This window comes from Poromitra crassiceps (genome assembly GCF_964638095.1).
Source record: "Poromitra crassiceps genome assembly, chromosome: 1".
In the NCBI taxonomy this organism is placed as follows: Eukaryota; Metazoa; Chordata; class Actinopteri; order Beryciformes; family Melamphaidae; genus Poromitra; species Poromitra crassiceps.
Window position 1 is genome coordinate 16,975,895 of NC_139623.1, and position 26,492 is coordinate 17,002,386.

General features: G+C 44.2%; 2 protein-coding genes across 5 annotated transcripts in view; one reads left to right on the top strand and one right to left on the bottom strand.

Annotated features, from left to right (window-relative positions):
• The window catches only part of gtf2ird1 (GTF2I repeat domain containing 1), a 100,875-nt gene extending 93,374 nt beyond the window's left edge, over positions 1-7,501 (top strand). For all 3 annotated transcript variants that reach the window (XM_083635367.1, XM_083635366.1, XM_083635368.1), the window contains 8 exons: positions 784-1,051; positions 2,706-2,734; positions 2,815-2,862; positions 2,951-3,028; positions 4,371-4,563; positions 4,985-5,022; positions 5,113-5,222; positions 6,539-7,501. In XM_083635367.1, the coding sequence (XP_083491493.1) occupies positions 784-1,051; positions 2,706-2,734; positions 2,815-2,862; positions 2,951-3,028; positions 4,371-4,563; positions 4,985-5,022; positions 5,113-5,222; positions 6,539-6,607 (833 nt within the window). In that variant the 3' untranslated portion in view covers positions 6,608-7,501. The remainder of the gene's footprint in view (positions 1-783; positions 1,052-2,705; positions 2,735-2,814; positions 2,863-2,950; positions 3,029-4,370; positions 4,564-4,984; positions 5,023-5,112; positions 5,223-6,538) is intronic.
• Positions 7,502-9,095: 1,594 nt separating this feature from the next.
• Positions 9,096-26,492, bottom strand: part of dtx2 (deltex 2, E3 ubiquitin ligase) — a 49,479-nt gene continuing 32,082 nt past the window's right edge. Inside the window, exons 4-9 of one of the 2 annotated variants that reach the window (XM_083634761.1) lie at positions 26,062-26,238; positions 17,355-17,422; positions 15,626-15,793; positions 12,581-12,742; positions 11,674-11,763; positions 9,096-9,832 (exon numbers count right to left, since the gene is read on the bottom strand). In XM_083634761.1, the coding sequence (XP_083490887.1) occupies positions 9,596-9,832; positions 11,674-11,763; positions 12,581-12,742; positions 15,626-15,793; positions 17,355-17,422; positions 26,062-26,238 (902 nt within the window). In that variant the 3' untranslated portion in view covers positions 9,096-9,595. The remainder of the gene's footprint in view (positions 9,833-11,673; positions 11,764-12,580; positions 12,743-15,625; positions 15,794-17,354; positions 17,423-26,061; positions 26,239-26,492) is intronic. The other variant, XM_083634762.1, reaches the window with a different exon arrangement.

Genomic DNA, 26,492 nt, shown 5'->3' on the forward strand with positions numbered 1-26,492 from the left:
AGCAACGTCATGTCAGAGGGCAGGGCACATGTGGAAAGATGGGGGGAAAGGTCAATACATTTTAACATTGATTAGCTAACTTTACCCATTACAGATATCAACAAAATCATTTTGACTAGTCGTAATTACATTGTGACTAGTCAGAATTTTCATTCGAGATATCTATAACGTCATTTTAACTCCTCAAAACGACAGATATATAATTAATTATTCCTATTCACAATTGTCATGTCAGATATCCACATCATTCTTCTTAGGACAAATGGCATCACGGCATCACTTTTGCCACTCATGTGTATGGGGTTTCTCATTCACATTACAGATGTCTACAATTCAGTTGCAGATATCTGCAATGTGAATATCTGCAATTAATAAATGATAACTGTTTCTAATTCCAGTTCATGATATCTACAACTCAATCTGACGAGTTAAAACTTAATTTAAGATATCTAAAATGGACAATGTAGATGTTTACAACTCAATCTGATGAATTAAAACTTAATTTAAGATATCTAAAAAGGACAATGTAGATATATTGAATTGAGGGGAATTAAAGATATATTGAACTGGAATTATAACTAGTCAGAATTAAATATAGATATCTGAAACTGGAATTACAACAAGTCATAATTCACATGAATGGCAAAAGTGACGTCATTTGCCCTAGGAAGAATAGGATATATGAAATGTTCTTTTTGACTAGGAAGAATTTAATTACAGATATCTGCAATACATATCCAGTCTAGTTATCAAATGTTAAAATGGCTTGCCATAATCCCCCAGACTGCCTGGAGGCCAAGCTGTCCAGGATCGACCTGGCCAACACGCTGCGGGAGCAGGTCCAGGATCTGTTCAACAGGAAGTATGGTGAGGCGCTGGGCATCAAGTACCCGGTGCAGGTGCCTTACAAGAGGATCAAGAGCAACCCAGGCTCTGTGCTCATCCAGGGCCTCCCCCCCGGCATCCCCTTCAGGAAGCCCTGCACCTTCGGCTCCCAGAACCTGGAGCGCATCCTGGCCGTCGCCGACAAGATCTGCTTCACCATCACCAGGTGGGGGCGCACTTGAGACTCACAATTTGAGACTTGCATGAAGATGCATGAAGAGAAGACTTGAGACTGGCCCTCTGGTGACTTGGGAATTGACTCTGATGTGTACTTTGATGACTTGAAAGTTTCTAAAGTCTTGAATTGAGATTTTGTACAAATCTTGTGCAAATGACTTGATTTGAAGGTGATGAGATTTGTTCCACCAGACGCTGAATTTAAATTCTGTTTTCTGAATTTGTATGGAATGATTGAATTGAAGTTTAAACTGAGTATCAAAATCAAACTCATGATGCTCTTACCAAGTTTTTATCCGATAAAAACCATATTGAAAGTCCTAGATATTTTGTTTTCTTTAAGATATCAAATTGATACTGGACTCTTGATTTGTTGACTTGGTGTTCTACATTTAGCACTGAGACTTGATATTAATGACTTGACTTGATAATCTACATTCAGACTTGGGACTTGGTCACACCTCTGCTTGCTAGTCATTTGAAAAGTAATGGTTTACTTAATCCTCCCTAGAGCAGTAATCCTTTACACTCATATTACTTTTCCATTACACCACCAAAATTGACAATTACATTGTCACTTACCTTCAGAAATCAGGATAAAGGGTGTGTGCTCAAACTCTTCCTTTTTTGTAGAAAAAACTGCCTCTACTGCATTTCATGATGCTAATTTGCGAAAGTGGATGGCACATAACAAGCCACCAGAGTAGCTGCCACCATCATCTAACAGCACTTGAGTGCAGCTCGGAGACAAACTCGCTTCACAGCCAATGTGCTCCATACTTATTCTTTATGATCAGTGTTTCTGGGAAATTCGCTGCTGGCGCCAACTTTTTTGCACTTTGTCCATTTTCTCTGCTGGGTGCTAGCATAAACTGTCAGCTGCCTACATGACATGAAACTGTTCTTTGTGGCGATTAGTCGTCTTAAAAAAAGAAATATATATATAATATAATAATAATAACATGTAACAAATTCTCAACCATTCTCAGATTTAAACGCTCTGCTGTGCCTGGCAAACTCGGTTACCTCTCCTGTGGATGAAAAGAGAAACCAAATAGCGTTGGCATCAAATGTTCTTGTCTTCCTTTTGCATGATAAAATTCAAAGTAGACCAATTCCCGGTAGCGGTACCGCCAGCTTGGTCAGACGTTCCTACAGACACAATTGGCCATGTCTGCAGGTGGAGTCCTGGTTTGCTGCACTAGTGCCTCCTCTGGTCTGTCTTGTTTATGGGGAGGAGAGGTGGAGGGAATAGCATGATCTTACCATGCGCTACGTCCTGCCGGTGAAACTCCTGTCAGGTGAAAAGAAGTGGCTGGCGACTGCACATGTATCGGAGGAAGCATGTGCTAGTCTATGGCTCTCCCCAGATCAGCAGAAGGGTGGAGCAATGACCGGGACAGCAGGGGGAATTGACCAAGTACAATTGGGGAGAAAATTCAGGGGGGGAACTTGAAGTAGACCTGGAGAATGTCACATTTTATCATTCCTCATCCAAGCTAGCTTTGCGCAAGAGGCCAAATTATTATTACCGGTATTACGATGAGAAAACATTGGGGAAGGGGGTGGGAGCTAACTGTTTTTGGATTATTCTACTACATCAATCTGATATTTAACACGTTATACTGCTTTGTTCCTTGCAGACCTTTTCAAGGACTCATTCCAAAACCAGGTAAGCCCAGCACCAGCTTTTTCATGGTAAAGTCAACCAATTTGAGCGTGGACAATCAGTAACTGTGTATCTTTCATCAGCACCCCGACGCATCACTCTACTAAAGAAGGCCTACGCCTCAATAAGCGGTGAGTGGCAAACCATTTAATAGCAACCAGCGTTTTACTGACCTGCGTCTTGAATCCACACCATCAACCCATTCTCTTCATGCCACAGACGATGACGACATCAACCGTATGGGCGAGAAAGTGGTCCTTCGCGAGCAAGTGAAGGAGCTGTTCAACAAGAAATATGGTAAGTGTGGGGCAGTGGTAGAGAAGCGAGCTTGTGAGCGGAAGGTCGTCGGTTCAATCCCCGGGACCGGCAGGATAAATCTGGGTGGGGAAAGTGAAAAGGAAGCGCTTGCCCCTCCCTCATTACCACCACCGAGGTGCCCTTGAGCAAGGCCCTTAACCCCAACTGCTCCAGTGGAGCTGCTCAGTGGCCATCAGATCAGACTGTGGTTGTACTGGTCAGCTTCCAGGTGTGAATGTGTGTGTGAGTGTGAACAGGGCGCTCCTGAAAAAGAGAGCATTGCTCTCAGTGAGACTCCCCTGTATAAATAAAGGTAAAACAAACAAAAATGTGAATATGGGTCGTTTCACCAGGCATTGTGTGAAATGATTTAATCGTTTTTGGTGGTTAACATTGAACATTAATTTTGAGGACATCAAGCGTGCATCAACCAAAAACAAGCTGTGTGTGGCAGAAACATCATTATACTCCTGGATGTTGTCATGTATGTCTGCTTGCTGTTAGTTTCTCCATGCATTAATTAAATGAACAAGAATTTCCCCCAGGCTACGTTTCTGAAAAATAGCCCACTAAGTAGAAAGTGGAAATGACTTTATAGCAGGCATAAATGCACATTTTACAAAGCATAAGCACATATTGTCACTAGAATTATGTCAATATTATAAAATATACATATTCTTTGTTGAGGCAGTTCTACTATGAAGGTAATATAAGAGCAAAACACCCGAGAAATTGCATTGATTGTTGGAATTTACATATTCACACACACATCTTTTCTTAAGCTTAAAAAAATCAAATTCACATTAAGAGGGTCAATCAAAAGTTTGTATTCAAAATGGCAACCCTTCATAATGTATTTTGAAAATCTGACGGTACTACCTGAGGAGTGAAACTGTAACCCCTTCCTGAGCTGCTATTGTTTGGTCTATCCGGACTGGTTTTGAGGTTCTGGTCATGTTTGTGTACTGGCGGGCTTATTTACTTGTCGATTCCTCTGAGCACTAATGTGCAACAATCCTTGTGCTTTAATTTTATATGTCCTATTACTGTGATGTGCTATGGAAAACAAAATGATGATAATGTTTCCCCAGAACATTACTAGGGTATGTGAGGTGGGTGGGAAGGGTGGGACTAAGCAGAGTTTTGTCTGTGGGGTTGTTTTTTTTCAAAGAAAACTGAGAATTGTTTCATTCTCTACTCACTGCTTCACTCCTTCAATAAACAGATTTATACAGTATTAAAAAAAAGAAAATATTCACACACCGTCCCTAAATTTTAATTCACAGAAAATATTTACAAATGTGAAGTCAATATGTGACATTCTGATGTGTGTCGCGCTCAGGTGAGGCTCTGGGCTTGGACCGCTCTGTCGTGGTCCCATACAAGCTGATCCGTGCCACTCCGGAGTCTGTAGAAGTCAGCGGCCTTCCGGACGACATTCCCTTCCGAAACCCCAACACATATGACATCGTCTGCCTGGAGAAGATCCTCCACGCCGCGGACCAAATCCTCATCAACATCAAGAGCCAGCTTCAGTGAGTCTCACTGGGAAAAGTCCAGTTCCTCAGATGACCAAGACTAATTCTTCCTAAACAAGAAGTCTGAATAATACAATAGAAATAGCTGATTTTGACCTTGAGGAAGTTTATCATAAAGTTTTATCATTTTAACTTAACACTCACAAAACATTGAATTTCCTTTTCATTTTGCCCAGATTTAGTTGTAAAGGTTTGAGCCTGTGCTCAAACTCATTTGGGCCTATTGAGTTGAATTCAGGCATTTTTTTTTAACATACATTTTGGCTTGATTTGCCTTGAAGCTTGCATGCAGTCTTGGAGTTTGTACTGTGGGATAATTGGGGGGGTTCAAGGGGAGTGAATCAGTAGTTGAGTAACTAACGCACTTTTCTGGGATCGATGTACTCCGTCATTCAATGCCGTAATTTCTCCCCCACAGGCCTTTTGCAGAAATCTGTACCCAAGCTTGCAACACAGGTAGGTGCTGCTCATTTTGCTCCTATCCATTTGAATGAGTGTGAATCATACTGTAGTGGAAATTAAGAGTGTTCCCTTTCGTGTATCCAGAAGGAACAGAGGTCTCCACCAATCGACGCAAGCGCAAGAGAGTCCAAGAGAGCAACCGAGTACCTGTATCCTCCGACCTGGGGATATCAACCAATCAAATTCCAGTGATGGTAGGTGGGGGGGGCCTGAATGCTCCATATTTTGCTTCCGTTTGATCTTTGTTCTTTATTCTAAAGGCTTTTACACACCAAGAGCAATTTATTTGTGCAATTTGTTTGCAGGTCAATAATATTTTTCAAACTTATATCCAGTCAATGCCCCTGCATATCAATGGCGAAATTCTGCTGAGGAAAATTGCGGCACATATTTTTTCGGATCAAGGTTGATTTTGTGAATTTTCACCTGCGACATGAACAGTTCGACATAGATAAAGAGACATATTAACATGTACGTCGTGTAGGCAATGATACTGTGGTGGAATGACAGGCTGGCCATATCTGTCTGTGCGTATTGGTAACCATAGGACACAAATCTAATCTACAAACTTGATCAGAGTGAAATCAATAATGTCTCAACCATGAAATTACACCAAGTGCTTCACCCTTCAGTTATAAAATGCTATATTAGCTCCATTATCCCAGCCCCTACACATATTTTGAACCAAGTGGATTCAAACTGGACTTCAGTTATTACTTGTGTGATATTATTCTACCTCAGACAAACGGCTAGCCTCTGCTCTGGGATTCAAACTGTCCCACAGACATCCTGAGATTCAAACTGTCTGACATCCTGAGACTCAAACTGTCCCACAGACATCCTGAGACTCAAACTGTCCCACAGACATCCTGAGACTCAAACTGTCCCACAGACATCCTGAGACTCAAACTGTCCCACAGACATCCTGAGACTCAAACTGTCCAACAGACATCCTGAGACTCAAACTGTCCCACAGACATCCTGAGACTCAAACTGTCCCACAGACATCCTGAGACTCAAACTGTCCCACAGACATCCTGAGACTCAAACTGTCCCACAGACATCCTGAAGCAGGTCTGAAAGCGGCTGTGGTTTCAGCTCCTGTACCTTGTCTCCTCAAAAGCAAAAGCATGCTAAATTTTTTCATGCCGCAATGGTTTGTTTCGAGCCTATTAAATTGCATTTGGTACGAATATATTTAATAATTTTAATTATAATAATAATATATATAATATATATATAATAATTTAAACGTTTTTCACTGTAATCTTGGTGTGCAACGGCCTTAATGGCAAAGACTACGAGATCAAAGTGGAACTGATGTTAAAACGCTACTACACATTCAACAAAAACAGGAATATTTATTGATGATCACTTTTGAGTGAAAGGCCAACATGAATTGTTATTTAATTTGTACACTACACAGCCATTTTGAAGCAAAATAAAAATTCACTCAACAATATCACAGCTTTTCGTCAATCAGTTTTTTTTGTCTCTTCTCTCTCTCTAGCAATGGCCCATGTACATGGTGGACTACAGTGGTGTGAATGTGCAAGTTCCGGGGAAAGTCAAATACTGAAGGACGAAAGCCTCTCATCACAGCAAAGGGATATAAAGGAGGGGTTTTTCAAACTGATATTTATTACTATTCCATATCAAACCTTAACACTTTGCCAGTGTGCTACGACTAAAACAATCTCTACAGACTGAAAACAGAGATGTGAAGGCTTGACTTTGTGAACGATGGCCCGAGTGTCAAGGAGCAACAGAATGTACGTGGATGGAAATGTTACGGGGCAAAAGCTCTGATTGTTTCTGTCTCTCCCACTGGCAAGACAACTATCAATTTTTTTCTATTAAAAACCACTCATAAGATTAACATTGGTTTTCACAAAGCTTATGAAATTGAAAATGCATTTGCCCTCGCATTTACAAAATGTCCATCCATCAAAGTTGTTGGATCCCATGTGGAAATATTTGGTTGTATTACTGACACACACAAAACTTTGACAGCAATCTGGTTCCATAATGTTCAGATATTTGTACTTTTTATTTATTATATTTATTGAAATATAACATTATGTGCAGGGATGTAAAATACATTATTCTGTAACAGGACTCCTTGAGGAATTATCAAAACACTAACAGATGCTAGTAGCACGTGGGACCGGGTACCCACAGGTGACTGCTGAAAGAAAAATCAAACGCCGACAATGAAGTGTCTTAACTGGGTGTTTGGGCTGAACACAAGCCATCAGGAAGCCGAAGGAGACTCAACAGACTTGAAGCTCTCCTCCTGCAGTAACAGCAGCACTAGAATCGAGACATTCGGTAATCAATTAAAAAGAACTCACACTTTTTGTTAGCAGCACATTAACAACATGTAAAATATCTCATTTAAAGTCAACCTGAATGTAACATGTAAAGGAAAGAATGGTGTGTTATGACTGTCTCTGGACTAACAATATTTAATATGCTGTACCTTAACGCCAATTAGGCCTTTGAAATAAAATGTGTTGCCTTGCACTTTTTATTTTGCTCGAGTTGTTTTTTGTTGGGAGATTGTAGTTCACCAGATTATCAGCCCACATAGTAGTGGCCTGATAATCTAGTTTGGTGGGACTCTGGTACCTTGTGTGTGTTGTTTGTAAGGAGCTGGCGCCTCAAGGGTTAATGTTGCATGAGCTGGCGCCTCAGGGGTTAATGTCGCATAAGCTGGCGCCTCGGGGGTTAATGTCGCATGAGCTGGTACCTTGCGGGTTAATGTATGAGCTGGCGCCTCGGGGGTTCATGTCATATGAGCTGGCACCTCAGGGGTTAGTGTCGTATGAGCTGCTGCCTGCAGGCTTAATGTCATATGAGCTGGCACCTCAGGGGTTAATGTCGTATGAGCTGCTGCCTGCAGGCTTAATGTCATATGAGCTGGCACCTCAGGGGTTAATGTCGTATGAGCTGGCACCTCAGGAATAAGTGTCGTATGAGCTGCTGCCTCCGGGGTTAGTGTTGTATGAGCTGCTGCCTCCGGGGTTAATGTGGGGGTGGCGTGGTATCGCTCAGCCAGCCCGGCCAACGTCACAAGTGTGACTCGCACCACCCGCCTAGGCAATTTTATTATAGGATGTGTTAAGGTGACTGTCGATTTTGGACCGATATATAATTTGTCTCCTACTTGGATGAAACACATTTAGACATTAAACACCACACACAGAGACACAACTCCTTTCATACTATCATTTCTTTATTGCAGACTTCTTCTTTTTTTCTCAATTTTGCTTGCCTTGCATACATGTCAAGACTCGGTTCAACAACTGTACTGCAATATCGTGGCCAGAATAATGCAGGTGAGCACAGGTGAATTGGAAGCCGGCTGTAGCGGTGAGACGCTAACCGCTGCTTCACGCATCTCGTTGAATCAAGACGTAGTTTCATGACCTTGATTGTCACCTGACACATGTCACATGACTGTAGAATTGACCAGAAGTTTTGTCAGTTATTTTTCATCAGCAGTCCGTCCAATCCACCCGGGAAAAAGGTTGGAAGTCGTCAAGCTATATGCGATTTCACCTTGTCCTGTCTCGCATAAACGGCAGCAAAAACCATAAGATATTAAAATTAGTAAAATAATGCTGCTAGAATTCTCACGGGGACAGTTAAGACGTGAAAAACCATGCGAGCATGTCAAACATCTGCTCATCAAATTAGGCGATTCAATAAAGCAAAGTAAAACAGATGGTCAAATGATGAGCGGTGTTCAATGTTGAAAACACACAGCTTTAGAGAAGTATCTGAATTCATGTTCCTGAACTGGCATTTGTAGACATGATTTGCTTAATTTTTTTGTTTTATTACTGAGTTTTCATATTTACAACAAAATATTGCCTTTTCCCATCAATTAGGCATACATAACATATTTTGCTACTTTTATAGGAGTTTCAGTGACCTTGTGCTAAAAAACACAAAGCTTTTCCACAGAAACACTTGTGTTGAATTGCATAAGTTACCAATAGGAAAACAAGTCAACTGCGCTTAAACCTGGAAATCACAAATCTTGTCAACTAAATGCACTGTAAGAACTAAAGTGCTTAATGAGATTTTTTTTCATCCCCTGATGTAAGCTGCCATTTTCATGGTGCCCGGACAAAGGGATACGTTACAAGTGAGGCTCTTGATGGAATAAAACAGCACGATCCCCAAATTTGCCGAGGTACAGAAAATCAAGCTCAGAGTCAGAAAGGAGCCCCCGTTGTCATTTGTACTCACAGTTTCAATGTCTGGAATACAAGACGAGCAGGAATGTACTGGCGCGTAAACTCAGTTTAACACGCCAGAATAAATGTTCACAGATGGCTGCACCGCACCTTTCCAGTGATCAGTTCCACCAAGAAGCTTCAAGATGTGTATTCAGCTCACTTTATCCTCCGCACCTACAGCGGGGAAGGAGATTGGGTGCGACACTGACCTCAACTTAAAAGACCTAAAATGCAGTAAGACCACCGGCTCGGAGAGGCGCATGTGAATTTAATGGTTTATCTGTTTTGAAATTGGACGGGTCCTGGTGGCTCGGGGCCTAGCTGCCGCCCAGTGGTTTGAGGCAGTCCTCGGTCACACCCTGAGAGGCCAGCTCCGCGAGGACATTGTCCAGGTAGTTGGGGTCAGGGTAGCCGTGGCCGGACAGGTTGGACATCATCTCGGTCTTGTGGTGGATCTCGTTCCACACCACGGTGTCGGGCTCGCCCGTGGTGCTCGACGTCCCCACGGTGAAGATGAGGCGCCGCATCCACGCCACTTTCAGCAGCTCCAGGACCTGTCAGGAGGGAGGGAGCCAGGGTTAGGGAGCTGCGCTGCATTTTAGGATTCATTAGGAGGTGCTATGTGTAACAGTTCAGAATCTAAACTAGATGGTTCCCACACGGTTCAAGGTTAATTACTGTTACAACAGAGACTTGTTATAATAACTAGCAGGCTTTACAGAAGCTCACAGACAATTACAAAGAGAGATGTTTGAATGTGTGAACACTTCTCACTTGAATTGATCTTTAACGTGTGGGAACCCTGACTTTAAATCTGAACAGCAGGAATGTAATGCCCAAAATGTCAATTAGTCTTTCACCTGTGCTTTATGCAAAAGGTAAAAATACAGAGAGGCTAGGTGTCAGATTTGGGGTCATCTCACATCCGTGTTGTACAGGGACAATCACACCAGGGACTCTGATGATGGAAGTGTGTCTGAGGCAGCGCAAAAAAAGGGTTGGAGGATCTACATTAATACTATTACAGAGGAATTAGAATAATTTAATCTGATTTTCCATTAGCGAATTACATCAAGGACTATTTATGGAAACTGAAAGTGAACAGCTGGCAGTTATCAGCAAGCAGGAAATGAAATAGAAACACACCATGGAAACAATGTGACTTTGTAAGGATCACAAAATGAGATGGGTTTTTTTTCTTAATTTGATGAGTGACATATGGCAATCTTGTTAGAATGTGACATGCAAAAAATACTAGTAATAGGCTACAGGTGTATGGTGCGATTTTGAAGATTCAAGGGCAGCATTACAAACATAAGAGAAAGTCTATTTTGTCATTCAGAAGGAAATCAGAACTTCTGTGATCAGTGTTCTACTTTGAGTGACTTTGTTCTTCGAGGAGTTTGCATGATGATATATCACCTCCTCACTAGACGTTTAGATCTATAATCTTAATTAGCTAGCTTAATCATCTTGTGAACCATGACTTTATTGTCAATTACAGGCCACTGTCACTGTGCCAGAGACTTATAGGTGTAGGCGGAGAGAAGTTCTATCAATGTTGTTCTAATTCCCACTGGTGGCCAACAGAGGCCGCTTAATTGCCGTCACATAACAGGCCTTTATTACAGGACAGTAGGTCCAAAGACAACACAGCCACACATCAGAAGCACATTGTTGTAACAAGAATTTGTAGGTAGGTGCTGTAACAATATATGATAGAAGAGCCCGGGAGCAGAGATTACAGGTTGGCATGTGACTCAAGGAGTGTGACATGCATGGCAGAGAAAAAGAAAAATACATTGTTAAAGTTATAGAGGTTTGATAATAAATGGCAATCCAATTTTATTGGAAAGTTTGGCTAGGGCATAGCACACTAAAGTGCTTATCTTCGGTTCTCCTGTGTACACATACTTTTGCTGTATTATTCATTCATGTATTATTTTTGTATTTCATCTCACTATGCGAATGTAAATGGATGTACATTTAATGCATTATATTATGTGATTACCTTAGTGTATAGATGAGATGTGTTATGCAATGTCAACACAGAATTTCAGTTACTTATGATATGTAATATCTCCATAATGAAAACTGAAAGAAAAACCAAGAAAAATCTGGTCACAAAAAAAGGAGACGTCTGTTATTTTTGGATGGTGCATCTGCAGCTTAAATGTCTCAGCAGTGTTACAGATGAACAGTTTTTAGCTGGGGAGGGGGAGAGAGAGAGATAGAGAGAGAGAGTGAGTGAGTGAGTGAGTGAGTGAGTGAGTGTGAGAGAGTGTGTGTGTGTGTGTGTGTGTGTGTGTGTGTGTGTGTGTGTGTGTGTGTGTGTGTGTGTGTGTGTGTGTGTGTGTGTGTGGCTGTCAAGCCTAGCAGCTGTTTTGCTTTGTACCTTCCTGCCCTTGTCGTTGTCTGGTAGGAAGCAGAAGCGAGGGAAGCCTCTGCAAGTGTATGGCTGTCCTGGGTTGGGGTGCTCCGGACCCTGGAAGAGGAGACAAACTGATTGAACCATACCACATGGAAAGATATTAAAGGCCAACTCCAGTGTATTGTCATTTTAAGATATTTCATGTGTTGCTTAGTCATGACCTGGCCTGTTGATTAACTGTTTGCTTTTCTTTCTTTTTTCAGGTCAAATGAATGAGAGGCGGGAGACCAGGGGGACGTAACGTCAAAAAATAAAAATAAAATAACACATTTTTAGAACGTGGTCACCCGACTCGCGGCCCACCTGCAGTACCTCAAAGGCCCACCAGTGCCACACTTCGGGAAACACTGCTGTAGATGATCTGGATGGAACGTACCTGTATCCCGGGCGGTATGCTGTAGATGATCCGGATGGTACGTACCTGTATCCCGGGCGGTATGCTGTAGATGATCTGGATGGTACGTACCTGTACCCCGGGCGGTATGCTGTAGATGATCCGGATGGTACGTACCTGTATCCCGGGCGGTATGCTGCAGATGATCTGGATGGTACGTACCTGTATCCTGGGCGGTATGCTGTAGATGATCCGGATGGTACGTACCTGTATCCCGGGCGGTATGCTGCAGATGATCTGGATGGTACGTACCTGTATCCCGGGCGGTATGCTGTAGATGATCTGGATGGTACGTACCTGTATCCCGGGCGGTATGCTGTAGATGATCCGGATGGTACGTACCTGTATCCCGGGCGGTATGCTGCAGATGATCTGGATGGTACGTACCTGTATCCTGGGCGGTATGCTGTAGATGATCCGGATGGTACGTACCTGTATCCCGGGCGGTATGCTGCAGATGATCTGGATGGTACGTACCTGTATCCCGGGCGGTATGCTGTAGATGATCTGGATGGTGCCACAGTCTGGGTGGCCCGGCAGCGACTGGGCTATGCTGTAGATCTCCATCTTGCCTTTGGGCTGGGTACCGGTCTTCTCTCCGTAGATTGTCTTACATGAGGGGCACTGCAGGCTCCCGTCCTACAGAGAACACACAACCAGAAAGCCACTTCTACTGGACCGATCCATACCAACCACTGATTAAATATTAATTTCTCCACTGGTAAGAGCTTTTGTTTTTCCTTCCCTTTTTTGTCGGGCTTCTAGCCATAGCTAATCCAGCTTTTGCTACAACGGTTTGGTTTGGAAACTTGTCTGCTGAGGACAGGAGACAGTTAGATAGAGTGATGCACAATGCATTCAGAATCATCAGATGCAATCTCCGCACCCCTAGCAGAAATATACCAAGGCTAGGCTTAAAAAGGAAGGCCCTGAAAATTTTAAGAGACCCGTCTCACCAAGCAAACAACCTTTTTAACCTCCTGCCCTCTCAGACAAGATAAGACAAGTATTAAGACCAAAACATCCAGGTCTCGGAACAGCACATACCCTGAAGCTGTCCGCCTTCTAAACACCCTTAATCTTACACACTAACTGTACAATTCAGATAATGCACTTGTAGCACTTTACATTGCACTTTAAACACTATATTGGGTTGCTGCCACCCCCCCCCCCCTTCCTATGGTGTTTACAGCGTTGCAGTAATGTATTAGGAGGATGCAGTTTTGTCAAATCATGTTCTTTCCATTGTTGTTTTGTATTGTGTGAATGCATGACTTTATGTGCTTGTCTTTGTATGTGAGAGCACTAAGACAAATCCCAATCAACTTGTTGACATGGCAAATAAATATTGAATTTGAATCTAATCCAAAAACTGTAAATAGTTTAGCAGACATTAATTAGTTTGACAGCTATTGAGAGTTGACTTGAGTTAAGTGTGGACCACTGATGTCATCGGAAGGCCCTGAATCATTGTGTACAGTCTTGTGATGACATCACTGGGCCACACTTAACTCAAGTTAACTCTGTCAATAACTGTCAAACTAAACGAATACCTGCAAAACTGTTTACAATTTGGGGATATGTGTGGGATCATGTGCAAAATAAATCAGCATTGTTTTTCAGTGAAGTGTCCCTTTAACACATTCAGTGCCAGCGACGCCATATGGCGTCATTAGAAATTTACCGTACAGTGCCAGCGACGCCAAATGGCGTCATAACTCGATTTTTTTTTTTTGACGGGGGGGTGTCGATCTATGCCTCTTACATCGCCTCTTACAATATTCAGAGGTATTGAATGTGTCTAACCTATTTTACAGAACCCTTAGGTGGCGACAGCGCTCTCCAGATGAGAGAACGTGGAGTGAAACACACAGAAGAAGTCATTGGGGGGAAGGAAATCGCATCGCATCCGTCCGTATGCAGCGGCTTCATTGAAGCAACGTTTAGCTGTGCCCCTGCAGCAGCCAATCTGCTATCACAATTGAGCACCTCGATGTCCGCTGCAACAGCCTCCGTGTCCGCTGCAACACATGATCAGCCGTGGATTTGTTATTATTCTCAACTCGAAGCATGGGAGCTGGTACACGCGGCTGTAAAAAAGCAGGATCTAGCAGACTTTTTCAGTGCTGAGCACAGGCAGAGAAAACGAGAAAACAGCAGAGCAGAGAGATACTCCTCCCACAACGGGGGGGGGGGGGAGGAGGAGGGGGGGAGGTGGGCACGCAGAGCCAAGTACACAACACAGACCCAGACAGCAGGACAGGGTTGGCAAACGCAAGCCAGAATATCCGATGCCCACCAGCAGCAAAAGATCAGCAAGAAGCTGCAACCAGCAGCGCATGCAGGCGCCAGCGCTGCTGGTTTCAGCTAAAAATATTATTCTTCCAAACAAAATTCCCTTGCCTTCACTGTTTTATTGAAGGAAATTATTTTTGAGGTGTGACTACATCAGAAAATTAGCTTCAGAGTCAGTGATGTGCTTGAAATGTTTAATTTCACAAAAGGCTCATTATCTCAGCTCGTAGAAAAAAAGCTCTTTTTTTCGTTCAATCAAGCTATCTTCTCCGGCTCATAACTAAAGAACGGAAAATGGGATCAATAAACTTTTTTTTGCAGGTGATAGAAGAGAGTCTCATCGTTATTTGTGCGTGTTCAGTGTTTACATAGTAATTATTAAAGAAATTATATGACTGTTTTAAAATGCATTGCGGCCTATGTGGCACAGCAAGCAACCTTTTGCCCAAGGGCCGTGGCACTGAAAGTGTTAAGGCAGAGGTTCTCAAATGTTTTTCAGCCAAGGACCCGTTACAAGATAGAAAATATACCGGGAACCCCCTCATTCTGATTTGTGATTTTTGGCTAAACTTAATTGTTTCCACGGTAACGTGATTGACTTAAATTGATAGGTTTGAGATTAGAATGTAATCCATGAACCATTTTAGATTTAAAGCATAACATATTTTTGTTGAACTATGAAGCTTTTGTAACAAAAAAAAGTTTTTATTTTCCTGAAAACTTTTCGCGGACCCCCTGGCAAAGTGCCACGGACCCCTGGGGGTCCCCAGACCCCCATTTGAGAACCACTGCTTTAAGGAGTATAAGAAGAATGGACTGACGTGGCAAAAGCTGGCTTGAGAGAGAGACAAGGGTGGAAACTGTTCATCAATGGCCTATGTTTCACAAGGAATACAAAGGCCTAAGTAAGTAAAGTAAGTAAGTCCCTTTAAGGGACAATTGAATATTCTGGGCATGAAAGAGCATATTTACAGAGGTGGGCAAATAAATATACCTGAATATGTTTTTTATTGCTGGAAATATTTGTTTTCCTGTTTAGTTAACTTGGCAGACAATTAAAAGGAAATATCCACTCCTTCACAAAATAGTAGATCTCACCATTTGTGAACACTCACAAACAACATGAATATCAGGAACAAGAGTTTTAATACTCTGTTTTGCTTTGGGACCCATTATGTCCACAAAAACAACATTGTCCATTTCTGTGGAGTTTGTCGTTTTTTGTACCTTGGTTCCATTGTTGTACATGGCCAGCATGCAGACCATATGCAAGGTGTGTCCACACTTGATGAATTTGCCCACTTTGTCTGGCGGGATGCTCTGACCGCCGTCGTCTGACAACACCGTCTCATAGCCAGAGGGATTGGACAGATGATCCATGCAGATGATACAGTCCTGAGGGTGACATGGGGAATATGTTTAGGTCTTTGTATCACAATTATTGCATACTAAATAACACTATAAAGTTAATCGACAGACTATGGATGCACCGATCAAAATACATTCTAAATAGATCATCAGCTGATCAACATATGAAATGCCCGATAACATCATAGGTGTAGGCACTAGGCAGCATGTGTTCTTTATGGTCATCTGCCATTTGACAGTTGTTTGTTTGTTTTTGTTTTTTAGGAAATATGCCCAACTCTTCTTTAATGGCCCATTTCCACCGCTGGTTTTAGCGCAGCCCCGCCCGTCGACCGACTCGCTTTTTTGTCTCATTCCACCGATCAAAAACCTGGACAGCCGGGGTTGAGTCGTGCTAGTTTTCATCCCTGCTTTGTTCCAGGGCTGTGGACCCGGTACCATACGGTGACGTGAAAACACTGCAGACGACTGATTGGTCACTGGTCAGGCAGAATCGTGTCTACTGACTGTGTCTGGATACTATCTGTCAATGGTGGATACCAGTTTAGTGGGACTTTACCTTCTCTTCTGTTATTTCCATCAGTCTTTTGTGTTGCTGCCTTCGGCTCTGGTGTAATAAAATCGATCTCCTTGCTCAGCTTTAACATGACGGTGGTTTTCAATTGTTTTGAGAGAGAAAAAGTCCGCTGCTCAGGAAGCCCTTGTAGTTGTGTGTTACGCCGGCCCCACTAGGCCGGAGGCAGGGGTTTAGCGAAGCCGTGGCTTTTCCTGGTGAGTGGCCGCCGGGGTGGTGGCTTGTCCCTTCTCCCCGTAGTGTAACCCCCATCCCCCGCGCAGCGCTTGCATGTAAATAACAACAAATTGATATCCATTCTCCTGGATGATGGTCTGATTTGTAGGTCATATAGGCACCAGTATTTCATAACCAGTTTAAAAGGTCCGTGTATGGATTTAATTTGAATGTTATAGCCTACTTGGGCTATGGGCGGAGGGCAGATATGCGGTCGCTATGACGAGCACTTGTGGGCGGAGGTGAGTAAACTTGCCGTGGAACCAAAGTCTATAGGCCAGGTAAGAGTAGAGCCATACTGTTGTTTATATGTGATGGAAATAAGCCATACGTGGCCTTATTGTGTTTAATTTCAGATAGTAGCTTGTCCCTTTCCTTTAACTCATTTCTGTAGCACTTTGAGAGTGATTGATTATTGTATTCACTATTTTCTACTGTTAATTAACACTCTTACGGTCACGTCAACTGGCTGTCATTGGACAGTCTATCTGACTTGTCATGTGAATGGTATATTACCATTGGCTGGCTCAGCTAGAGGGCGGGCCTACCTGGCAATCAAGGAGTGATTTGAAGCAGGTTTGTTTGATAGATTGAGAGCTTGTTTGGGGATAGCATGGAAGCTGAGGCGCCTTGAGAAGAGACGGCGTGTGTCCTGACTATAAGTTTAATTGCCAACCTTGAGAAAGAAGGATTGTTTTTGGTGGAGATGGAGTTGTTTGCCGACCGGTGATCGGAACCAAAACACTTCTATATCGTTTAGGTTTCAAATGAAAAAATATGTGATGCTAAAACTTCTACCTCATCCGGTGCCACAGCCACTTCCTGCATGTAGCGCTGAATCACCTCCTCAGCTCTCTGAGCGGAGGCTAAAAGAGGGGGAAAGGAGAAGACACCATGAGCAACAAATGAGTGGGGGGGAAACGGACGCTAAAATGACGAGGTGACCATACAAAAAGCCACGCAATCACATGAGACTGCTGAGATGAGATGAAATGGGATTTTCTTCACAATATGAAGTAGTTTGCGATTTAGTCTAGAATTAGACATGTAAGCAGTGTTTTGACTTTCTGGCTCCAATAAAAATGTAAATGTGAATCATACAGCGATAACGTATGGTATGACTGCTATGGGCAGGGTGAGCGATGAGTGCAAACACTGACTGATGTGGCGATCCATGTGTGGATTGCCACCATATGGTGGAAAGGTTTTCTTGCGTTCACTGGGGGTGAGGGGGTGCCGCTGTGTCCCGGCCTGGCCTTCCCTCCCACGCCTTATGTGGGCGGGGGCCGGGTCGGGGGGCATCGGTGCTCTTCATCACTGGTCGAGGGCTGCCGGTTGGTTTAGAACAGCTTAGGTAGGCGATAGATTAGCTACAGCCTAAGGCTGACCTGTTATAGTGTTCAGGCTAAAATCAGACTAGAGCAGGGTAGGATAGGCCAGATTAGGCTGTAGATTAGCTAGATACTATGTCCCAGTTAGCTCTGGTTAATGCTTAGAGTAGTCAGTTGTCTGATCTTCTCCCCCCCCCCTCTCTCTTTCCCCCTTCCCCCGCTTCTTCCCCCTTCCTGTTCTCCTCTCTTTCCATGCTCTTTCCTCCCCCACATCCCACCGCCCCCCCCTCCCTTCTCCTGCTCTCTCCTCCTTCTCCCCCCCTCTGCTCCTTCTCCTCTTCTCCCCTATTTTCCTGAATCCCTGCCACTTCCTGCTCTCCCTTCTCTCACATTCCCCCTGCTCTCCTTCCCCTGCACCCTCCCACCTCTCCTTCTCTGCCTCTCTCCTCCTCTCTGTCCTCCCCCCTCTCTCACATTCCCCCTGCTCTCCTTCCCCTGCACCCTCCCACCTCTCCTTCTCTGTTCTCTCTTCCTCCACATTTCCCATTTTTTCCCCACCCTCGCCCTAATCCGGGCCCGTATCCTACTCCCTCCCTCCACCCTAGACCCTACCTCTACTCTACCTCCCCTGTACCCTTCCACCTCTCCTTCTCTGTTCTCTCCTCCTCTCTGTCCTCTCCCCTCTCTCACATTCCCGCTGCTCTCCTTCCCCTGCGCCCTCCCACCTCTCCTTCTCTGTTCTCTCCTCCTCTCTGCCCTCTCCTCCCTCTCACATTCCCCCTGCTCTCCCTCCCCTGCACCCTCCCACCTCTCCTTCTCTGTTCTCTCCTCCTCCACATTTCCCATTTCTCCCCACCCTCGCCCTAATCCGGGCCCGTATCCTACTCCCTCCCCTCCCCCAACCCTAGACCCTACCCCTACCCTGGCTCTCCCTCCCCTGCACCCTCATCTCTCCTCCTCTGTTCTCTCCTCCTCCACATTTCCTATTTTCTCCCCACCTCCCCCCTCTCCTCCCTCTCCCTCCCTCCTCCACTCTCCTGCTTTCTTCAAATGTTCAAATGTTATCTTTATTCTGTATATTCTTGTTACTGTGTGTTAGCTAGAATCAGCTAGACATACTTTCTGTGAAGCCCTCTGAGACATGCTTATGAATTAGGGCTATATAAATAAACTTGACTTGACTTGACTTGACTGCTAATCACATACATGTATCACTACCCCTCTCGCTCTCTCATACACACACTCTTGTGAGTGTCAGGTCTGTTGGGGAACAAGATGCTGTGAACTAAGTCAACATTCGTCCTGTGGTTTGAGTTGATTACACAAGACAGCTCTATTTAATTCTATATTCTGGGAGGTTGGCTTTTCTCCCCACACTCAAGTCCCCACCTGAGAAATAAGAAAATTAATGCACTGTTTAGTGTTCAGTATCCAGGCATGAGCGCTGATGTATTTCCGAGTGCACGTTATTCAAGTTAAGAAGTGGGAGACTATGAGATTGGAAGTAGAAAATGTAATGCAAGTTCTTGATGATGCAGACATGAAAAATGTATTTAGGCAGAAATGAAGACGCAACGATGAAATGAAGCTTAATACAGAGATGAGTACGGAAATATGGGAGGCATTCAAATTTGCAGAGTTCAGGGTGTTCACACTATCATATCTAATTATCCACAAGAAAACCTACTTAAAATCTCCCACTGTGACTCTGAATTTAGTGGCTACACATAACACATTATTGATTTCAGACCAGCATAAACCACTATGTTGTGCTATTCTCTGATGGCGAATTTGAGCTAGTAGTGTAGCAGTGGCAGGTGGCAAAGCAATGTGATTGGCTGCTGATGGGTGATGTCATCCAACAGCTGTGGCCAACTAGGAAAGTTAGAAAACAAATGGCCTTCCGGAGACTGGATTGGTGGGTTGATGGCTGTGCAGTGTACTCAAAGTTATATTTAAGCAATAGATCACGACAGGCCATGGTATATGCTCATTACACCACACCTAAGGGTCGTACTTCGGCGGAGGGCGAAAACACCCTTAGGTGTAGTATAATGAGCATATATCACGGTCTGAAGTGATCTACTGCTTTTATAAAACGGTTACCAAGTATGGCAATATGAAAATTATTATTTAAATGTCTTATATCCGTGTTTAAAAAAGTGAGAAGAGCAAAAATGAGATGAGCTGTTTAGTTGATGAGCTGTGTTGTGTGGATTAAAGGTAGTCAGCCCCTCTGGCCCCTACCTTTTATCCACCCACAGTGAGTGGCTCTAGCTGTGCTATATTGACTGTGGTATATGCTCATTATACCACAGCTGTGAGCCAATCAGATTGCTTGATTTGAGAGAGCCGTTTTATAAAGCGTATTCTAAGGCTAGCTATATACAGTATATTCCATAATGACAGTGCTCACACTATTCCCTCATTTTTCATCAAACTTCCAGCACATTTTTTATATTAAAACAAATGGAGAGTAGGCACAAGATGGATAGAAAGTGCCCACATTGGAAAAGCACTGTGCCAGGGCATCACGAGCCATCTTCAGCTCATGCAGGCAGTCAGTAACACTTACTGAGGTGATGCACTTCGTCAGATGGCTTCTAGAAGATGTCTTTAACTAAGATTCTTTGACTGAGATGACCTCTATGGGGAAGTGTTGCCAACTTGGTGACTTTCTCAGATATGCGCACTTTTCAGACCCGCCCTGGTGACTTTATTCCTAAAAGTGACTATCAACAAATCAGGTTAAACTCTTTAAAGTGTTTTAATTACAGAGCCTGTTTGTTTTCGAGAGGAGGGATCCTCAACTATAATCCGGCTTGCAGTACAAACCTCCTGAATGATGAACACGGATGAATACTAATAAACAGGCTGTGCAGTGGGCATCCGGGTAGTGTAGCGGTAGATTCCCTGACTACCAACACAAGGGCCGCAGGTTCACGCCCCCATGTTACCTCCAGCTTAGTCAGGCGTCCATACAGGTACCATTGGCTGTGTCTGCGGGTCAGAAGCCGGATTAAGGGTGTGTGTCCTGGTCGCTGCATTAGCGTCTCCTCTGGTCAGTCGGGGGACCTGTTCAGGGCGGAAGGTAACTGGTGAGAACAGCGTGATCCTCCCACGTGCTATGTCCTGCCAGTGAAGCTCCCCGCTGTCAGGTGAAATGAAGTGGCTGGCAAGTGTGCACGTGTCCGAGGAAGCATGGTGCTGGTCTACGGCTCTCACCAGATCGGCAGAGGGTGGAGCAGCGACCGAGACAGCAGGGGGAAATTAGCCAAGCACAATTAGGGAGAAAATGGGTGAAAAATCAGAAATAAATAAATAAACAAACAAACAAAAAACAAGCTGTGCAGCTAGAAACAGGGTGAGCTAATGTTAGCAACAGCGCGGCTAGCAGCCCCATCCGCCTAAGTCCGTTTGGGGAAACATTGCTTTTAACGTGAAGCAGCTATATTCAGCGTTTTTACCTGTTGTAATTACAGGGTCCGTTTGTCCTTGTGAACAATGAGGACTGGGGACTGGAGCCCTCGGGAGTCGCGGGGTCTTGCTACGGCTCTGCAGGGGTGGCGGGGTTGATTTTGAGATAATCACGGGTAATGGGGCGGGCACGGGTCTTATATTGATGGGTCTGGGCGGGCATAGGTTTGCAAAATTGGACCCGTGCAGGACTCTGCATTAGGTGGGTTTACGTTGGAAAGTGAAGGGTTTGTTTTCTAATAGATATTTTCTTTAACTCATTGAGTGCCAATGACGACTAAAGTCGTCAATTCAAAAAGTAACGTTCAGTGCCAATGACGACTAAAGTCGTCAATTGCGTTTTTTGACCGTGGGACGTGGATCAAAGCCTATTACATCTCCTATAAAAATATGGGAGCTATTGAATGTGTATAACCTATTTTACAGACCCATTAGGTGGCGACAGTGCTCTCCAGATTAGAGAAAGTTGAGGAAAAAAAGGCAGAAAAAGCCCCGTGATCAAAGAGAATCCGATGCATGAGCCAGAGCGGCACAGATTGCTCTGGCTGCCTGGAGCCAACGTTAGCTGCGAACAGCAGTCAATCCGCTCCCACAAATGTCTCTGTCTCTGCTGCATAGCTTCTCCACACGATTAGCCGCCAGAAAATAAAACCAAAGCCAAACCATTCTCATGAGAATGGTTTGGCTTTCAGTGTCGCGCTGGGAGCCGGCGCACAAGGCTGAGCGCTCCGAAAATAGACTGGGTGCAGCGCACTTTGAAACGCGCAGCAGAAAGCCTATAATCGGACGCAGCTTCATCCCAGCTCACAACCGAAACCCCAGAAACGCAGACGAACGCGAGCCCCATCCAGACTCCCCCGACGAGCGGCCGCCATCTGAACGTGGATCCGTGAGGCAGCAGAGCCTGCCATAGCAGGCAGCCGCAGCAGAGACTCGCCTGACACACGCAGCAGCCAGCACAGCGAGCAGAGCCACCAGAGACACTCCCACGGAGGAGTTTGGAGTTGAGGGGGGTGTGGGTGCTGTTTATTGAAGGAAATTACTGTTCAGATGTTTCAGGTCAGAAATATTAGTTTCAGAGTCAGTGATTTGCTTGAAATGCTTCATTTCACAAAAGGCTCAATATCTCAGCTTGTAGATGGAAACGCCTGTTTTTGCTGTTTTTGACCTATCTTCTCCGGCTGATAACTAAAGAACGGAATATGATATCAATAAACTTTTTTTTGCTGCTGATACAATAGAGTCTCATCGTTCTTTGTGCATGTTCGGTGTTTACATAGTAATATCACACAATATTCTGTGGGCCTTGAGACATCACTGAAAACGCTCTGAAACTCTGGCACTGGGAGCGTCCGTTCTCCAAAAGTGGCTGGCACTCAATGAGTTAATCAATCACCAAAATGCTATAAAGCTTTTTAAACATATTTCATTGCAGGGTGATGTCTTTGGTGTATGATTGTTTTAATCAATCAGTTAAACGTAAAAAATCTTATTTTAGGGGTAAAAAAGAAAACATCTGATCATCCTGCAATGAAATATGTTTGAAAATTCGTATAGCATTTAGGTGATTGATCTAATTATCTGTTAGAAAACAAAACATTCACTTTAGTAGTCCCCCTCCTTCACCATTTTCAATTGTGGTTGATGGACATGATCTCTGTTATACGGAGGTTGCTGAGAACCAACTCACTAGGAAATTTCGAACTAGCTGGGACCCATTTCTAGCCTACCTCGATGAGGTTAGGGGTGACGGGTGACTCGCCTGGCTGTTTTCTCATGGACCCCTCGCGTGGGATCAGCATTGGTTCTTGCGTGAGCAGAGCAATGCAGCTTCTCTGCACAAAATGATGAATTTCCCTGCTCACATGGTCCTACGGCGTTATTATGGAACCCACCGCGGTTCGGGCAAAACCACGCCCTGTGCCCGCCTACGCAGCAGTCAAGCGCTGGGATTGATTGATAACGCTGATGAAGGCTACCCGCTGAAACGTGTACGTTGTGCTGCTGTACAAGCTAAGTAGCCTATTAAAAACACCTAAAGGACTTTTTTGAGTGCTGGCCTTTTGTTCTCTTTTAAGCGTTGCGATTGGCCAGGCACCAATGAGGTCTCGTCACTCAATAGGAAATAAGGCTTGATGACTGAACTTCTCTTAAAATTCCCAAGGAAGAAAAACAACAAACATCTGAATAATGTCATGTCAGGGCAGAAGTGCAGAAACGCCCGTTGGATGAGCCGTGGGTGGCGGCAGTACAAATCAATTGGCAACTTTGATATTTCATCTACGCATTGAAGCCGTGGTCTCCCTCCTGTGTGTAATTGCGCAGCGCCAGCTCACCTGATCCAGCCGCTTTGATCTCTGTTATAGCTCCCGATTCGTATGCCACAAGCGAGAATATGAACTTGTATATTGCTACAATTAACTCATTAACAGTGTGTAACAGAATACATTCAGTGGGCAACAGAATAGCCTAGATACCAGCAGCCACAACGCCAACTGGGCCAAGTTAGAGAAAGCGTGTTACACCAGAATACGGGACTATCTGGAGAAAACAAAACAAATGAAAAGTCTGAGATGACATGTTGTTTTGTTGTGGAATGCGCAGTGCATGGAGACCTGCACGGCTGCCTTGACCGAATAGAGGTGAGCATTGCTTCTTTGTGAAGAAGGAATGGAAAATTTGCGCTATCTCAATTTGGCCATTCCAGCGATAATTATAATAATTTTGAGCATATTATGCATCATAATTTAATATTTTATTTCATGACCAGATGTGGCCTTTCTAATCTCATATAGCATATAAATCGAGTTTATGTGCTTTTGTCCCATGCATGATGCCCTCGCGCTGCCTACAGTATATGATTTATATTCACGCTGAACATTTGTTTCACAAGCGAAAATAATTTTGTTCGGGGCACCGTTAATGAAATCGCCGGGCTGGGCGCAGTGTTTGTGGTGTGGGAGGGGCCTAGGCACAGTGTTTGTGGTGTGGGAGATTCGAGCTGTCAAGAGGCAAGAGCTGTAAAAAGGGAACAAAAGACTCGCTCCTGGCCAATCCCGGCGCTTGACTGCTGCGTAGGCGGGCACAGGGCGTGGTTTTGCCGGAACCGTGGTGGGTTCCATAATAACGCGGTCCTAGGGAGGAAACAGGGCTGTTGTGGCTGCGTTGTATTCCCCAGCTCCAGTAACAATAGGCGGGCTGCCAAACAGCACCCCCTGCCGCCTGCGTGGGCAAGCCAACCACTTGTGAACAACTTTCCAACATTCTAAGCACTTCCTTCCTACTCCCCGAGTTGGCGTGAAGCTCATGCTTTGCTCGAAATGAATCATCCAGGGTCTGTGTTGGTGACAGACACGAAAAACATAAACAGCTAACAGCTGTGCTAACTGGGCCTGATGCTTTTGCCAACTTGAGTGGGCTCCATGGAGCTGTATGAAACAGGCTATCAAAGAATATTATATATTTGAATATATATTTGAATATAAAAATGAAAAGAATATATGAAAATTAATATTAAAATTATAAAAAAATGTATATATATTTTGTTTACATTTAACCAGGTTAAAAAAAATGGCCAAGAGGGCAACATAAAAACATACATTGTTTGCATAGTTATTAAAAACATTACAAAAGTGTAGGCTACTACTGTATTAGTACTGACTGAATAAATATGGGGGAAAAACAATGTTTATGTTGAGAGAAAAAAAGTTAAAATAAATATACCAAGTAGTTATATAAGCTCTCTGGTTGTATTGGTTTGCCTTGCCACGCACGCAAAAAAAAGAAAAAGAAAAACAATTATTTGAATATATTGGAACGAATATGTTATGTTTAGAGGGAATATTTGAATATAATTTTGGGCCAATTTTGACAGCCCTAGTCTCCTGGAATACAGAGACCAAGGAGAGGATTTGGAGAAAAGTCAGCAAGGAAGTTGGATGACCTTGGAAGTTATGAAAATATGAGTCTGTTACTTTATTCCAGCTATCAGTTGTTCCTTATGCCGGGAGAGCTAGCTATGCTAGGCTAATGGCTGTGCTAACTGGACTTTGGCTTCTGCCAAATTGATTCAAACTAAATACCACTCAGTCCAACATCCTTGCTGACTTTTTTCAAACCCCTCTCGTTTTTATTGTGGTCTTGATATGCCAGGAGCAGTATACAACTGGTGTTGTATACTGTAGCTCCGGAGTCCTCCATTTAGCGAACGGAGTGCTGCCGTGTCTGGTCGCGCATGCGCCAACTCACACCGTGCTTGGGTGCATGGCCGAACAAATGGTGTAACGTGACATGTAAGAAGAACTTCATCAGTCAGTGACTCACTCACTGCCACCATCCAGCCGACACACATGGCATGGGCCTGTACGGAATCGGTACATGTATTTTTAACTTTCTAAAGTTGAGGAAAGTTCAGCTTTTTGGAGAAGCACTTTTTGCTGACCAATAACAGGATGTTTGAAGGATGGTGGATATCTCGTCTCACTATTTGCACCAAATTGCGCAACCTGTCCTACGTTATCAGTGCAAAAATGCAGTGGAGGGTGGCAGCATGTTTCTTACAAAAGAAAAGTGGAATAGTACGGGCATGCCCTATGAACAGCATATGAAAATGGATGGATGTGAATTGAGGCAGGGTGAAATGGTCCTGGTGCACATGAGACGGAGAGAGGAGGCAGAGGTGGTGGCGTGGTAGCTACCTCTCCTGTGCTGCCTCTTTGGCCTCCTAACTGAACTGCTGTGGCTGCTGGCTGGGGGGAGGAGAGGAGGAGGGAGAGAGAAAGGAACAGGCTGCTGCTGCGGCTGCTGTTGAGGGAGGGGGGCACTGGTGAAGTGCACGCCAAGTCCCACTGCTGACATCAAAATGGAGGCCATGCCTGGAGTGGGGTGGGTGGGGTGGAGTGGGGGCAGGTAAGGGTGGAGAGCCAGTGGAGATATGCAGGAAGGAGAAGCAGGGAGGAACAAATCAAAAGGATGAGAAATGTAGCAGCAACTCATGCTTCCACCGCAGGATCAAGTCATTCATGTTTCAAGCATGGCTAGGTCTGGACCCAGCTATACTGCAGACATTATGCATGACTAGGTCTGGACCCAGCTATACTGCAGACATCAAGCATGGATAGGTCTGGAC